The sequence below is a fragment of the Cupressus sempervirens genome, chromosome 2 (genome assembly GCF_028749045.1).
Source record: "Cupressus sempervirens isolate cs-2001-9-10 chromosome 2, ASM2874904v1, whole genome shotgun sequence".
In the NCBI taxonomy this organism is placed as follows: domain Eukaryota; kingdom Viridiplantae; phylum Streptophyta; class Pinopsida; order Cupressales; family Cupressaceae; genus Cupressus; species Cupressus sempervirens.
Genome location: NC_143119.1, coordinates 360,750,819 through 360,768,802, shown reverse-complemented (window position 1 = coordinate 360,768,802; position 17,984 = coordinate 360,750,819). Strand labels below are relative to the sequence as shown.

At 37.7% G+C, this 17,984-nt stretch overlaps 1 protein-coding gene across 3 annotated transcripts in view; it reads left to right on the top strand.

Moving 5' to 3' along the window:
• IBR3 (acyl-CoA dehydrogenase-like protein) overlaps positions 1-17,984 on the top strand; it is a 403,438-nt gene that overhangs the window by 188,026 nt on the left and 197,428 nt on the right. For all 3 annotated transcript variants that reach the window (XM_089813746.1, XM_089813745.1, XM_089813744.1), the window contains exons 11-12: positions 11,204-11,472; positions 11,785-11,958. In XM_089813746.1, coding sequence (XP_089669872.1) covers positions 11,204-11,472; positions 11,785-11,958 — 443 coding nt within the window. The remainder of the gene's footprint in view (positions 1-11,203; positions 11,473-11,784; positions 11,959-17,984) is intronic.

Below are 17,984 nucleotides of genomic sequence, written 5' to 3'. Positions count from 1 at the left end.
CATCAGTAATGAGTGTACTTATTGCATTTTCATTTCTAGCATAACCAGTAAGCGTGTTTATTTATGATTTGCCATAGAGTCTAAAATTTTTACACCTTACCTTACTTACTGGCTTTAATAGGGTGGGGGGCAGGTGGGGGGGCGGTATTGTCCTAGCAGGGGGCCACCCTAAAACTAGAATTATGGTTATTGTAGATATTGTGATGTATTTAATTGTTTCCAAATTTGTGTCTGATTTGTCTCCTAACCATAGGAGTTAAAGTGCATTCTAGACTAGTTTAAAATTGCATCTATATATTTGATTTGTCGCGTCTTGATTATGAAATTGTTTATGGTTAAGGTCCATAGGACTTTATAAAGTTGCACGTAGTAACTTAATATATTGACTCTGCTTTCCCTTTCAATTTTGGCACTGGTCTTTATATTATTCATGATTCACAATTCATACGCTGGCAATTATTTCATATTTTTTCTTTGAAGAATTAATATATTCATCTGTTGTAATAATCCATAATAATTATTCTTTATTTAAAACATTCTCACATTTATATAATAGTTTACTTTTGTTCTTAATTCATAATTTCCAAGTATAAAGTTTAATCCTTGCCATTTGGGAAACTTTCATTGCATTCATATTCAAATTGATTTGTTATAATTATCTCGGACTTAAGTGATTTATTCAAAATTAGGTATACCCGCCTGTAGAGCTAGAAGTGTAAAAGACTTGAGTTGAATTGATCGGTCTTGTCAAGTTGGCCATAACTGGTTGGATATCCCACCATTGATTTGGCAAGATTCATAGGATTCTAATCTGCATTTTTGGGAACCAACAGATTCTTCAGAGGTTTTCAAGCATTTGAGGTGTTGAAAGACACACTAATATTTGCTAATTGGGTGATTCATTTCAGGGTTATTAATTGGGCTTAAATGTAAGAGAATTTAATTGGATTGCAATCATATGAGGGTTTGAAGTTGAAGTGTACAAGTCAATTTTTTTGCAGAGGTTGGAGATTTATCATATAATATGAATAGCAGCCAGCATGTGGAGTAATAAAGGCAACTGTAGGGTTTAAAACAGCCATGCGAGTCACTAGAAGGTGTTGTTTGGGTGTTAGAGGGCATGTTTGAGCGTTTTTTGAATGTTGTTGACTCATTTCTTCATCAACATCTGTCATTATTAATTTTCAGACAGCTGCAATCAATTTAAGATAATGTCTCAAGCTGCAATCGATTTCCAGGTTTTTTCTTGTTGCAATAAACTTCTCATGATATTAGTTTCTCATTTAATATAATTCATTTCCACAATTGAAATAAGAAGAGATATTTGTGCCTAGTTTTTAAAGTTAATTTGAATTTCATGCATGGTAATTATTTATATTTTCATTAAATTCAGAAGAGTATATATTGTAAAATTTTGCACAAAATAAAGAGATATATCTTTGCAGAAATCTGAAGAAATCTATCAATCATCAGGGTGTTTGGAGTTAGAGCCAGCAGGGTTTTTATAGTGGTATTTTTGTGGGTTCTTGCCATCCTATTGGGTTAATAAAAAATATTCAGTTGTATGTCAAGGACTTCATGTTGCATGTTGGATATTTTCAGTTGTATGCAGTTTTGAGACTACCTAGATTTTTGCACGTCAATTTTGAGGGTCGCATGTTAGTGATCAACACTTGCATGATGGTATTTGTGATTGCATACTATTTTATTAGGAGGGGTTCTCCTGGAATCCTGTCGGCCAAGTTTGAATATTAGTTTGCAGTTACAATTGAACAGCATGATTATTTTGTGGATGCAGTCAAATGTCATGAGGAAATAATAGGAGAAGTTTAGACAAAGTCAAGAAAGGATGAGTGAATTGCTTTCACACCCGACAACCATAGACAGATTAGTATGGTATATGACATCCATTATTAAGTGGTCTACATTACAAAACAAAAACAAGGTGAAATTTGAGGATAAACTAGACATTAATAGCGCCGAAGAAGTTGTGTTGAGCACTGAAAATAGTTCTGATTTTTATGACAATAGTCATAGTGTTGAGCCTACTCATGAGATAGTAGCCATTCCATGTGTAAAAGATATGGCAGATTCATGCCACAAAAATCTAATTTTGCAAATCAGAGCTTGGAAAATAAATCTAGAAACTCAGTGTTTGGGAATAGGTCCCAGGATTGGGTTTAGGATGGATATGCAACTACCATCGAAGAAGCTCCCTAGTTTTGACACCCAAAATTTGGGTTGTAGATATGAATTTTATGATACAAATTCATGCTACAGCAAATCTGATTTTGCAAATCAGATCTTGGAAGATAGATCTGAAAACTCAGTGGTTGGTAATAGGTCCAGGATTGGGTTTGGGATAAACATGCAACTACCTTAGAAAAAGTGTGTGAAGATACTGTCATATCAATAGTTTCTACTGTACTAGTTGAGCCATCCATTGAGGTTCACTTTATGGACAGTCCTCTGTTCGAGATGAATACAACATTGTCATACAACAATTCACTTTTTGAGGTTGATGTTGATCACTCGTGAAAGCTGAGCTTGATACTTGTTTTACCATCTGCATACACAATTCAGTTTCCTATGGCAACAATTGGTGATGTTCCTATGTCCACAGGTTATGGCTGTGAGCAGGTTGAGTATGTGGCTGCACTTGTCACAGTTACAAGTGCAGATGATATAGTTGGGATGAGCGCATCTGTAGAGAGAAATGGAGAACTGCATGTTGCATTAGGTTCTCCTGTGGTTACATCCATTTCTAGAGTTGTTGGTGATGAGTCAAATGACATAGGCTATATTCAAAGCTATGACAATCAATGCTTGGCTGAGGTGGGAACCTTTTATCATGACTACATAGGGAGGAGTAATCATCACTACTGTTTTGATCCACACACAAGATTTGATGATGCATTGGTGCGGTTTGGCTCTGAGGTTGTACCATCCTTTGGGGATGAGTAGTTGCCATCTACAATAGATGGGATCAACAGTTGTAAGTTGCAATACTTGTAGAGTCAACACATCTATGGGAGCGTTGCAGAGGATAGGCATAGTGGTAGCGTTACAGACAGTTAGGATGTTTGTCTCTCCATATAGAAGATGTATGTGAGTTCAGTTTACAGTGGAACACGAGTAATGACAGGGTTAGTATTGCAACTTGGATGGGTCCCATTGATTAGTTCACCACTTCGGGAATGGTAAAGTTGTGTTCATAGTTGAGCAACAGAAGTTTGAGGATGTTGTTATTGACAGACTTCTATTTAGAGTTTGGGATCCTTTTAGTGCATTGGGATCTCAATCAGAGCTCATAGAAGAGCTTTTCAGGAATTTACACAGAGAGGAATGCCTACAGTTTAACTTTTGACTTTCCTGTGTATGACCCCTTTTAGATAAATAGTTTGGTCGCACATGTGTTAGACAATGTGTATGACAATTCACTTTGCGCAGTTTTGGGAAGCAAGCTTTGTCAACCTTTCGAGTTGCTTACCTTTGAGATATTCACTCCTACGACACCTATAGTCAATTTCAATTTAGTTTGGTATGTTCGGTTAGGTGTATTGGTGATGTTATAGGAGCTAGTTGGTGATCATAGGGAGATTGCACATATCTACATTGAATTGGCTTGCACCCATACAAGGTTTGAAATCAAACTGTATATGTCAGATTGTTTGCAGAGGTTGGAGATTCATCATATAATACCAAATGCAGCCAACACATGGACTAATAAAGCCAACTGGAGGGTTTAGAGAAGCCAAGTGAGTTACCAAAAGGTGACATTAGGGTGTTAGAGAGCATTTTTGAGGGTTTTTTGAATGTCACTGACTTATTTCTTCATCGACTTCTATGGTTTTAAATTTTTAGACAATTGCAATCAATTTAAGGTAATATCTCAAGCTGTGATCACTTGCTTGGTTTTTTCTAGTTGCAATAAGTTTACTCCTCATGGTATTAGTTGCTCATTTAATGTAATTTATTTCCCAAATTGAAATAAGAGGAGAAATTTGTGCCTAATTTACGAAATTAATTTGAATTTCATGCATGATAAATTATATTTTCATAAAACTCAAAAGAGCATATGTTCTCTAACCAAACATAAAATAAAGAGATCTATCTTTGCAAAACCCAAAGAAATCTATTAGTCACTAGGGCATTTGGAGTTGGAGCCACCAGGGGTTCTTACACTAACCTTGCATTGATATTTACAACCAACAAGTCTTAAAAGTTATGGATATTAGTTTTGCTATAAATTCACCAACAATAACTTCTTCCATTCAACTATTTCTACGTCTAGTAACATGAAATAAAATCCCACTCTAAGCAAGGAAATGTAGATACTATGCAATTCTCCTAAATAACACAAGTAATCCCTCCATGAAGACCAACAATGAATCTGCAATTATTTGATGGCATTATAGAAACAATTTCAACAAGTCCTCTCCTACGATACTCTAAAACTGATGACTTACAATTGAGGAGGCCTTGACCTTTTATAGTTGTCAAATTACAATGGATGGCCCAGATTGATTCATGATCAAGGGCCAAAATTATGCAGAGTCCTAGTAGAATTACCAGCTACAAGCATTAAATGCTTGACCAATTACAATGAAGCACCGTCTTGTGGGCAAATGAGAAAGCTACACTGTTTTGGTTGACCTATCAAAACTTCAGCTAGGTAGGAACATTGGGTGCACTCCATGTCTGCACTTGGCATGATTTGATTGAATGTGCTTGGACACGTGCAACTGGAGCCTTTCAATTGGTTGAAGGTGAGTGGGTGCCACCTCAATATAATTATTTTATATACTTCATAAATCCCTTGGAGATGAGGAAATATCTCTTCATACTAAACATTTTCAAATCCTTGTTCAATTGTGATGGCTTATATTCCCCAATTGCTTTATCTTCACAAATTCTCCTTCTCTTTGAAACCTTGTCTTTGACATATTTTTGAACTTGAAGAGTTGAAGTAGGTGCTTCATCCAGTTGAATCTGTCAAATTGGACTAGGATTTTTGTAATGAGCCCAAGTTGGCTGTCACTGAGTATGCTGAATCATGTGATGATATTTTTTTGAAATTTTCTGTTTTTTGCTTTTATTTTTGAATAGATATGTGTTGAATGAAATATGAAAATAAACAATTTGCTCCTGTATGCCAAATTCCGAAATATTTATCAACTTGCATTTCAATATTTATCAAAAACTAGTGCTGCAACAATAATTTGAATTTACAATTAAATAAGGCACCTGGTAATAGTGTGACCAAGCTCAATTGCAGTCTCTAACTGTTGAACCACAACTCCAAATTCCTCACGTGGCCCAGCTAGGTAGCATATGCAGGCACATACAAATCCACACACCCAAGTATGCACAATTTGCAGAAATATAATTGCCAATATTGGCATTAGTAGCAGCAGCATGAATTCACCTTAATTAGTGTTAGGAACACAGGTTCGATCAGGGACTTTAAACCAAATAAAATGTGGCTCTAATATCATCTAAACTCCACCCAAATCCGCAGTCAAATTGTCGCCCAAACACTGGAAGAAGCAACCAGGAAAATGAAGATAATCGACGTCCAGTTGCAGGTATATAGACTATCCCAGATGCAACAACAATGGCATCCAATGTGCAAGGATATTCAATGCCAAATAATACAGCTTAAGTTCACCCTTCAAGGTACAATAATAACAGAAGGAAGGCTCCTAATCAGATGGTAGAAAATCAATTCAATTCTGTATATCTCAGCACAGAATTGAATGCTCTTCCAAAGTTAGAACAATTATTCAATTTGCTATACAACAACAACAAATAGAATCACAAACCAAGAGGAACCAGTCCTCAAGGACATTTCACAACTTCAAAATTCTCACAAGGAAAATATGAAGCAATAGACAAGAGATGATCTATTTGCTTCATGAAGCCTCCTTTTTATAATGCAACTTGTCTTTGCCAGTACATCTTTCATTAAAGTTGCTTCATCAACACCTTTAATTTAGAAGCTTACATCTAATTCTTCAAAATAAATAACTTCCAAGCACATGGCTTCATGAAGACATTGCTCACTTGAGAGACTTCACATTCACAATTCCATTTTATAACATGAAATAAGATAAAGTTCTTTTAATAATTAAAAACCTCATAAATAACTTATATAAACTTCCTTAAATATGCTCAATCCCTTGCATGTGAAGATCAATCGCCAGTGCCTCCATTGCATTGCTAAATATAGAAACCATCTCAAAATAGACTTACTAAAAATAGCAAGTACACCACAGAGACCCTTGAAACCTATTGCTAGCTCATGAGGGTTGCTATGATGAACTAACTTAGCCTAATTGTAGGATTCTACTAAAATGGGGACATTATAGTCCTCCCTCACCAAGATTGCTTGTCCTCAAGCAATCCATAAACACATCGAACTCCAACCTTCATTAGGATCCCATATAAAAACACGCGCAATGATGCTATCATTACAAAATAATCTCCATGAGTACAACACCATCAAAGTAAACAACATTATTTGTAAAACTCACTCAAACCCTGTACTGATGATGTAGAAATGGGAACATGACAAGGAAGCAACTCAATAGAAGTCCCAACTTGCCCCCGTTCTCTGTAGCAACTAAACTAACCAAACATTAGACTCAAGCCCAAGAAAACTCTGCACCTAGTAGATATTCTGTATGTGGGGGTCAACTGTGAAGCTGTATGCGCTCGTTACTAAAATCCTGATCATCACCATCTAAACCAATAGGTTGCTGTGAGGATTCAGTCTCAATCTCATCATAATTTATCCACATACTGCGGCTTTTTGCTTGTTTAGGCTTCAATGAACAGGTGTGCCCTTTAGCATAAGGTCCTTTACACCAAAAGCAAAGTTGTCTCCTCAAATCCTTTGGTGACACATCAACACTCTTCTCAAATCATCACTCTTCCCAGCTGATTTCCGTTTCTCATCAGTCACTAGTGGTTGTTCCTCATCTATAGGTGGAGAGGTAGAAGGCTTTGAAGCAAACTTGCCTTGAGATGTAGATAACTCAAGATCTCTCGCCTTCTTCATAACCTCCTATAAAGTAGGTGGGTCCAAGGACTTAACCCATCCCCTAAGTGGCTCAACTAGTCCATCCATAAAGAGCATAAATCTCCTTTCTTCAGACATATTATACACCATCACTGAAAGCCTCTGGAACTCATTGATGAAGGCCTCCTGTCCACTTGTCTGCCTCAACTAGGCTAACTCTTAGAAATATACCTTGGGATCCTTCCTATCAAAATGCTCCATTAATCTATCGACGAACTCCTAATAGGAAGCAATTTGATAATGATGTAAAGAAGCCAACCCATGATATCGTCAATCATGAGCAACTCCATTTGGATGTAGCACAATAAATCTAATGGCATCCTCCTTAGTCATAGGACACACTGGCAAAGAAGTATCAAGCTTATGGACCCAAGCTTGAGTTGTCACCCTGTCGCTGCCATCAAAGTTCTCTAAAGTCGTCTTATTGGCTACCTTTCACAAATTTGATTGCGATTGCCTATGCCTCTGTCTCTTAGGTGTAGGCCTACCTCTAGTATGCTCTCGCTTCTGTGTCAGAAATCTATATCAAAATTAAGGTTTTTCTTAATGGCTTGTAGAAGAGCATCCCACTCAGCAAAGTGTGCTACTACATCATCCACGAAAGGTACAACGTTGGTCTCAATATTGATCGAATTTGCCTTAGGTCTCAGAATTGCAGGCCTTTGTGGCGTATCATATGCTCCAATATAACTAGTCATGTCGATCTTGTCATCAATCCTGACTTGGTCTTCTGCTCTAATCTTGTCACAAGCACTAGACCTGTCATCTACTTGGGGCCTATGTGAACTGATAGAATTGTCTTGTATCCCTACTTTGTCCTCTAGGGAGTGGAATACGCTGCAGAGCGTCAAAAAGTTGTTGTAGCACATCGACAATATGGTGTTGTCCAGCTGCCAAATCTCTAAAAGTCTCTATGGCCTCTCTATCAATCTCAAAAACCAGTGCCAACATATGTTTACCCTATGTCTCCTGAATAGTCAACATCCCTGCCGCCCATATTATATCTAGTTCTCCATCACTAGGTGAAGTGTGAACTTTGTGGGTATATGTCTACCCAGAATAAATCTCCGAGCCATAACACAACCCAATTTCCAACTTGCTGGCAAGAAACCACTTTGATATCACTATAATGAGCCCAAGCTGCCTCTCATTGACTATGCTAAGTAAATAATGTGATGATATTTTTTGAAATTTTGTGTTTTTTGCTTTTTTTGTATTTTTGAATTGATATATGTGTGGAATGAAATACTGAAATATAAAAATAAACAATTTGCACTGGTATGCCAAATTCTGAAATAGTCACCAACTTGCAATTCAAGATTTATTAAAAACTAGTGCTGGAACAATTATTGGAATTTATGATTAAATAAGGAACCTGGTAATCTTGTGACCAAGCTCGGTTGCAGTCTCTGATTGTTGAATCACAACTCCAAATTCCTCACATGGCTCAGCTAGGTAGCGTGCACTAGCACATACAAATCGGCACCCCCAAGTATGCACAATTTGCATAATCACCAATATTGGCATCAGCAGCAGCAGCAGCAGCATGAATTTGCCTTAATTGGTGTTAGGAATACAAGCTTGATTAGGGACTTTGAAACCAAATAAAATGCAGCTCCAATATCATCTAAAGTCTGCCCAAACCTGCAGTCAAAGCTTCGCCCAAACACAAGAAGAAGCGACTAGGAAAATGAAGATAATCGGCATCCAGTTGCAGGGATATACGCTGTCCCAGATGCAGCAGCAATGTCGTTCAATGTGCAAGAATATTCGATGCCAAACAATACAGCTTAAATTCTCCCTTCAAGGTACAGTAATAACAGAAAGAAGGCGCCCACTCAGATTGTAGGAAATCAAGTCATTTCTGAATACCTTAGCACATAATTGAATGCTCTTCCAAACCCTGAACAATTATACGATTTGTCATAGCAGCAACAAATTGAATCACAAACCAAGAGGAATAAGTCCTCAAGAAAATTTCACAACTTCAAAACCCTCGCAAGGAAAATATCAAGCAATAGACAAGAGGCGATCTATTTGCTTCATGAAGCCTCTTTTTTAATAATGCAACTTGGCTTCACTAATACACCTTTCATTAAAGTTGCTTCATCAACACACCTTTTAATTAGAAGCTTCCATCTAATTCTTTTAAATAAATAACTCCCAAGTACATGGCTTCATGAAGGCACTTCTCACTTAAGAGGCTTCACATTCACAATTCCATTTTATAACATGAAATAAGATAGTCTTTTAAATAATTAAAAACCTCATAAATAACTTATTAGATAAACTTCCCCGAATATGCTCAATCAACCGCCTGTGCCTTCACTGCATTGCTAAATATAGAAAGTGCCTCAAAAATAGACTTACTAAAAATAGAAAGTCCACCACAAAGACCTAGAAAAACCTACTACCAGATGATGAAGGTCGCCATGATGAACTGACTTAGCCTAACTGCAGGAGCCTGCTAAAATGGGGACATTATAATTTTTGAAGGAAATTGAAGTTGATGATAACTTCCTTCATATGGCATTGATCATTTTCTTGCATAACTTGTCCATGGATCTCCATCTTGAACTCAAAAGTCACCTTATCCTTGATCGCAAACCACCTATGTGTTTACTCGCTTTGATGGATGGCTGGCCATTTGTATATTCTTTCTTGAAGTCCTTGAGCTTGATCTTGCCATGGTCCTTGGTTTTCCAAGCATCTCCTTCCATAATCGCCCAGCAAAACCAAAGAGATAATTGCATTAAGTTTGAAAAATGATGATCATGGACAAGCTTACTGTCAAGGTGATTTTGGCATGATGCCTGGATGAAAAAAACTTTACTTATAAACCTTCATGACAGCAACAAGCATAATTTTCTATTTCAGTCATGGTTCATATTTCTTTGGATTTTCCTTTTACCACTTTTACATCTGATTTTTATTGTATAGAACCTCAGTTACAACCTTCAATGGCAATATTTATAAAGGGACACAACCGGGAGCTCAGACTTGACTAGAAGCAAATGTCAGAAGTTAGGAGTGTTATTAATAAATGTGTGCAAGGGTAGTGCAGATTCCACACTATCCGGACAGGTTCTTAGCCTTCTTAGTGGAGTTTGGCTAAAGCACTCTCTTTCTTAAAACTTGGCCAAGTGTGGATTTCTCAATCCTCACGCCACTTGTCTCTGTTGACTTGACTCTTAACCAGGTATTACCTGTTTTCAAATTCGCTTAAACTCATTGCACGTGGCTTGGAGGCTCCGCGATAGCAACTAAATTAAGGCTACCTAAGACAACTAATCTACTACCAAAGCAAAAAGAGAGGGTCCCCATTTGCACTGGGTCTATGGTGTGAAAAGGTCACATCCCAAAATATTCTTTATGAGAAGTGGGCCAAAAAATGTAGGTGATGTGTCCTTGGGGCATATATTTTTCTAGTGGTAAGATGTGGTTCATAGTCATGTATTTTGGGAACTCAAAAATGGCAATCTAATTCATTTTTTGTCTTGATGTGTCTTGAAGCTTGACTTGAAAATGTCAACTCAGATTGTAGCCCAGTTGTAGTCCATAAGCCAAAATTGTTTTATTTGAATGAGAATGGACCATGCATGCGTAAAATGTCTTAAATTTTCTATTTGTTCTTGTTTCCCCTTCATCATTTTGGTGTAACATGTTTTATGTTTTTTTGATCTCGTGTTTCTTTTCCTGCAGATATGGTTATTAGTATATAAATTGAGATGTAAATTTTGGCTCACAAGTTGTCAAGATGCCTTTTACATTCAATGGTCGCATATATATTTTTCCTATTCCTATAGGTTTGTCTTGTGCATTTAATTTTATTTTTACATGTATTTTTTGCTTTTACAGTGGAAGTAGATGTAATCTTTATCTGTATCAATACAATGCAATGCTTATATGTACAGATACTGAACGTTTTGTAATCGATAGCTGATGTCTTTTTTTGTTATGTTCTGAATCTAACACACTTTACACTTAACTCTTTAGTCTAGATATATTAGTTCATCATACCATGGAAGGAGACAATTCGTAACTTATGAAATATGTTAAAATGGTCTCGCTATAATTGAATCACCCTTTCAATCATGTTTGACTAAAATTTGCAAACAGGAAATGCGTCATTGGAAACAAACAGCTCAATACAACAAAAATTTATAGAAACTCAAGATATTCCTATTGGAGGAAATGGTTTTCTTCCTAATGCAAGAGTACAAGAATTAAGAAGCAAGCTGCTTAGTTTTATGGAGCAACATATTTATCCATTAGAAAAAGATTTTGTTAGGCTTGCTCAATCAGACAAGCGGTGGACAATACACCCAGCAGAAGAAAAATTAAAAGAAATGGCAAAGGATCGAGGTCTCTGGAACCTGTGGATACCTGTAAGTATGAATCTTAGATAACGTTTTAAGATAGCATGCAGTTAGCTTATATCTCTCCCTTTAGATGCATTATAGAATATCTTTAATAATTTTTCCATTTCATGTTTTCCTTGGATTTCTTGGTTACAATCATTTTGATTGGCTGGGTTAGGAGCCACTGTTAATATTTTGCTTGTAATTAATTATATAGATGACCAGTTCTATGGAAAATTGATGCTCAAGATATCTGAAAAATCTGATAAAAGTTAGAAAGTCCATGGTCATTTCCCAGTTTTATCCTGAGAGGTAATTTTCACTCTTCTTGAATTGCAGGTTGACAGTGCTGCAAGGGCACAGAAGTTGTTTTCAAAGGATGACCACAATAGTTGGTTATTTGGTGCTGGTCTCTCAAATCTTGAATATTCATACTTATGTGAGGTCATGGGACGGTCAGCTTGGGCTCCTCAAATTTTCAACTGCAATGCACCAGACACAGGAAACATGGAGGTAATCTCAGTTCATATTGAATTTTTTTTTTTGTATTTCAGAAATTGAATGCTTACTATCTATAAATTTTATTTAATTTTTTGATTAAGCTGACATTCATAATGTGAGGTCAAGCTCAAGGTCACATCAGAATGAAATTCTATAAATAAACCTTATATTCCATCAATATTTTCTAAAATGAGCAATGTATATGAATCTCTCTTAAATATCAAAGTATTGGAGACCCTAAATAAATTGAATCTATTATAATTGCAATGAATTATAATGGCAATATGACAGACAATTGCTAATGTGTTGCCTCGGTTCCTATAACTCCAAAAATTGCAAAATTTCTACCATTTTGAGTCAAAACAAGTTACAAATGTGCCTATTTCAAATCTTGAAAGAGTCGATAATTGATTTCATTTTTAATGATTTTATGGTCTTAATGCCATCGACTTACCTCTAGCTCCACTCAGCACTTCAAATTTTTGAATTCCGGTGCCCGAGTCTCAAGATATCATCGGTTAATAGAAGGTGCTAAAATACATGTTTGTTTTTCATCCACATCATTAACCTTTAACCTTAAAAAAGGTTAAGGTTTGGGGTTTGGATTACGTGTTTTGAGCCAAAATCTTAACCTCTCATTTGAAAATGAGTTAACCTTTCCAAAAATGTGTTTTGTACCATTAACCTTAACCTCTAAAATAAAAAAGGTTAAGATTGGAATCCAAAACATGTGTTTTGGGTTTGGTTATTAACCTCTCTGCTTAAATTGATGAAGGATAGAAATTAAAAGGTGGCAATATGAGCAAGACTTTGAAGTTTTGGGGAAAACCGACGATGATCCAAATAATTGAGAGTATCCTTGACTCTTCAAATGACAGAGGTGTTAAATCAAAATCCGAAACCTTTAGATCATATACAAATAAACTCGCGCACACCATTCTTTCCATTCTGTCCGCATGCAGAAGGAGCATCTTCTGATTAGCAATGAATAGGTTGGTGTAGGCCACTGCAACACAAGAATATCCTGAATAAGAATGAGCTCCAGTTTGTTGCATGGATAATCAAAATATCCTTTAATGGCTTGGGCAGTTTGTGTGAATAGGGGCATTTTATTGCTACTATGATAAAAAAAAGACATTGTGTCTCATTTGTTTGATATAATGCCTTTAGAAAATACAAATCATGGTAAAAATATTGCTTTATATGATTCTCATTGAATAGAATACTCATGCTTTCCTTCCATCTTGCCTGCGGGGGCGGTAGATACCTTTGTTCTAGCACTCGTAATTGAGTAGCAAGCATGATAAGGTTGAGTTGAATTATTTCAATCACACCCAGTGGTCTAAAGCATCATCATCTGCTGAATTGATTTGGATAGATTGAGTGAAAGGTATTCACTTGCTTCTTGAGAAGCTTTGGCGAAGTCACTATTTTTGATGGCCAACCACCACCTCAATATTTCTGCATGCATTAAGTCCCTTCTCACAATGGGTTTTGAATGGGCTTAAGACCATGCCATGCAAACCTCAATGACTTGCTGAGAGAATATAAGAAGAATGGCAAGGCACGTGAACTGTTTGACAAAATTCCACACTAAAGAGTGTTCATCATGATTGCAAATTTTGTATACATTTGGCAAAATAGATGCAATTGTGGGTGTTTAGATGGATTTTGTGATTAATAGTTGTCAAGACTCTACCAAGTGAAGCTGCTGACTTGTTTGATAAAGTAACAAGGCAGTATATTTCATTATACCAACGCGATGGATGTTCCTCAAAGACATGTATACACTCGAGAATGATGGAATCATAAACAAGATATGGAATCACAGATAAGGCATGCCACTCTCATGGAATGTTGCAGCTCATAGCCCAAGAGACATGAAGCATGTGCACCAATTGTTTGATAGAAGGGGAAGCTTATTTTATGTATATTTTCAATGAGCATTTATCATTTGAATACACACATGACAGTCATGTTTGGTACAACACACATGAAGAAGGTGATGAGATATTCATTGCACACAAAATGTAGACGCTTGTTTATCGTATAGGGTAAACGGATACTTGTTGCATGTAGTACAGTAAGATATAACACAGAATAAATACTTTATTCATATACGCAATATGCAATCCAATGCTTACAATATGATTATGATGATTCCAATTATGATCCAAAGTCCCTTTCGGACGTGTACATATGCTTTCTCGAAGGGGTGACTCAACTATCACGCGCCCTTTTGGTTACACTTCTACCCGTTGGCTACAATATAGAATTTACTGACAAAATCATCCCTCCCAAAAAGAAAAGTCATCTCCGGACAACAATTACAAAATATCCGAGATAGATTAACAAAATGGAATACATTAACTGACTAACTATAACAAGATAGATTTGTTTCCGTCACATTACATCACATTCCTCCCATTCTTGCACCAAACTAGTCTCCAAAGCACGTTGCATCTGTAGCCTCTGCTAACACAATACTGTCTCCTTAGTCAATCTAACCTTGATAGCCACCCATGCCACCTTCTTTGCTTCCAACTCTTAGGTATGCTGAGCCAAGTGTTGCTCTACTGCCTCCAATTGGATGGTCAGCTCCTCTCGAGCTCTCTATGCATCCACCAAGACAGCCTCAAGTCCATCACTTACTCCGAGTGCCTCAAAGTGTAGCACCCCTCTCGAAAGGCTTGCTCCAATGCCCTCTCCACCTTTGGCATACAAAAACTCCATGCCTGCAGCAGCTCCAAGTCTCATCAACTGGTCACACTTCCCACGACTAATAACTGCACTAACTGAGGGTCTAGTGGGGTTGAGGGCCCATGGGGTCCTGGGGTAGAGACCCAGGCGCACTCCCTGTTGCGATACAAAGAAGGGTCTCGCCGGCAAGACCAAATTAGCACCCTCAAACCCACACAAAAGTCCACACACCATTTTTGTTATTTTCTTCCAATCCCACACTCTTGCTGCCAACCGCTTATGTTTTCTTCATTACCTGTTTATGTCTTTCCCTTTGGCACCATGCATTATTCATTATGAACTATTTTGATTTGTTGTCATTTTCTTTTAGAACCTTTTTGCCATACTCTGGTATGCTCTGCATTTCAAAAAGCCATATGGTGGTCTAATATATCTCCAATTGGTCGTAGGATTGTATCTTATTCCCTTCTGAAGCTTTATACACTCGCCTTCTCCCTGCGGTGCTCGTGGTTGCGTTCCTTCTATCCGTACGGGGTTGCTTCCTCTATTGTCTTCCACCATACTTTATACCGTACAGTCTTCCACATTGCATATGTTGTCTGTACGGTCTTCCATTGCTCATTGACTGCCGTACGAAATCCTTCTTTTGTCTTCTGAATGGCGTGCTTTAGTCCTTTTATTTTGTTGTACGTTACACCCATCTGTTTGTATTTGCATGATATTCACATTTCTCTGATCTGTGAACTTGTTGTACAGCCCCCAACTCAGGATGTCATAGCTGTACGGTGCGCCTAATTCTTTCTTTTTGCATGGCCGTACGGTACAGTTGTCTTGCGACCTCCTATTCGTGACCTTTCGGTGGTTCAAGTTGCTTCACATGTGCATTGACATATTGCTGTACGACTCTCTCCCTCTTCTGTAGATTGTACCAGATGAATCATATGCACTTTCTTCTTAGTTTATTGCTTGCTATAATGCTGAATTAATGTTTCCTTGCTTTCCTGGTCTTTCTAGGCCATATGGTACTGTAATATAAGGCTCCTAATGACCGATGCCTTTTGTCATATTCTTACTTATGCCTACTATGAAATTTTTTAATCCTTTATTATTCTTTGCACTTATTTTACATATATACACCAATATTTATTATTTTTAGACTCTCTCAGGTGCTCATCCACGAAGGTGCATTATTTCTTTCATGATAGACTTTCAACTTTGACCCATTCACTGCATCGGTTACTTCCTTCCTATCGAGCGTCCATAATTTTATTGCCCCACTATCACCAACTTCATGTATCTTGTATGGTCCTACCCACTTCACTTTGAACTTTCCTGGTCTGATTTCGTTCCACCCATTATACTTCAAAACTAACTAGCTTGGTTGAAATCTGTTCAACTTCAAGTGCTTGTCATGTTGTGCCTTACGCCTATTCTGTGTAACCTTCATGGCCCATTGTGCTTGCAATCGTTGCTCATCAAGTCTATTTAAGTTATACAATCTCTCACTCAGGCTTTTCATATTGCCCAATTTGTTCTCAATTGCGATCTTTAAACTTGGTACCATGAATTCCGTTGGCTGCCACTCCTTGCTGTCAATAACTGTATTGTTGATTCTAGAACCTTCACTCCGTACTGCTGCAGTTTATATTAAGCCCTTCCTCTTTGTTTCTTGTGCAGACCATACAATGTGTTTTCCTTACTATCGACACTTTTCTACTAAATCTGTGGTGCACTGTAACCTTTTCTTTCTACGCAGTCTGTTCACCATGTATCGTATGGTGGAATCTTTCCTTTTTTTGGGTTCGTACAATATGTTCTTCCTTTTCTATTAGCCATATGGTATGTTCTTTCCTTCAGCTTCAGCTGTAACCACCTTTCCTTCTTTCGCTTCTTTGTATTCCTTCAAACATTCATTTTTCTTTCATTTTTTACCTTTGTCAACCCTTAACATATTACAACTCGAAAGGAGCTCATAATCCTCCATTTGCCAGTGGAGTAGGCCGTTCATCGAGTCTAGGTCGTCATCATTCGACCCTCCTAATCTCAACAGTCTTTCGTTTGGTTCCATTCTCTTCTTTCCTTCATCGTCACCTTCACCTTCACCTTTGGAATCTAACGAAGTTGCCTCCTCACCTACCATTTGTGTGCAAGTCAATTACAAATCTTCGGCCTCCGCATTCCATGGACAGGGTATTTCGTTTCCAATCATCTTTCACCTTCGCCTATACTAGCTAGCCCTGTCCAAGGATGATGTCGTACCCTTTTCTTTAATGGAATAACCACAAAATCTAATAGAAATGGTTGCATTCCAATAGTTACCGGCTGCGCCATCAGGGTTCCCAACAATTTGATTTCGTGCTAATCAACTCTAACTGAAATTAGGTGGCCACAACATAGGTTGTCCCAATTTTTTCCATATATCCTCTAGTAACACGTTCACGACTGACCCTTCATCCACAATTGTGTTTGTAAGTACGGTTCCCAGGATACCCATCTCTACCACTGCCAAATGTCTTCCTGTTGTGAGTGCCAGTAGCATTGGGTCTGCTGCAATTGTTCCACTACCATCCTTTCCTGTTTCCTTCGTTACTTTTGGAAGTGGTGTCATGTTCAATATCGCTATTTGCATTTGAGGTATTGTAAGAAGGTGGTCATTTAATTTTATAGAAATTTCCATTTGCATTACTTGCCTTATCATGTTTTGTTCAGCCAAGTTCCTCTTCGAGGTGTCAGTAGTGTCTTTTACTTGTAACTTTCCCATTTCCATCTATTTTGCCAACTCCGTTCGTGCTTGCTGCAACCTCTTCTTTTCTTCCCCTACATCAGGGTACTTTGCCTTCTTAGCGTGCTCACGCGTAATGGCTAGTGCTTCCTCATCACATGTTTTGATGCTTAACAAATTCACCCCGTACTTTGGGCATTTCGAATCTTCATGGTCTCTCGGACCACACTATCTGCATAACAGCAGGGACATCTCCTTCGTGGTTCAATCTCTGGCAAAGTGCCCCCTGAGGTTGCATGCATGACACTGAATCATTGGCCGTCCACTCGAGTCATACTGTATTTGACTTTGGCCTCCATTGTTATTATTGTTATTATTATTACCACCCCTTTCGTGTCGGTTATTGTTGCAATTTCCTCCTGAGGTTGCATCGATGTTTGTGTTTGTTCTGGCAGACACTTCCTGCATCAGTAACACTTGGTGGTGTCCCTTTGACTTCATATTGAACGGGCATTCCTTTATGGAATGTCCTGCAATCTGGTAGATATCACAAAATTGTTTTTTCAGGCAGGAGCCCTTTATGTGGCCCTCCTCACAGTCTGTACACCACAATTCC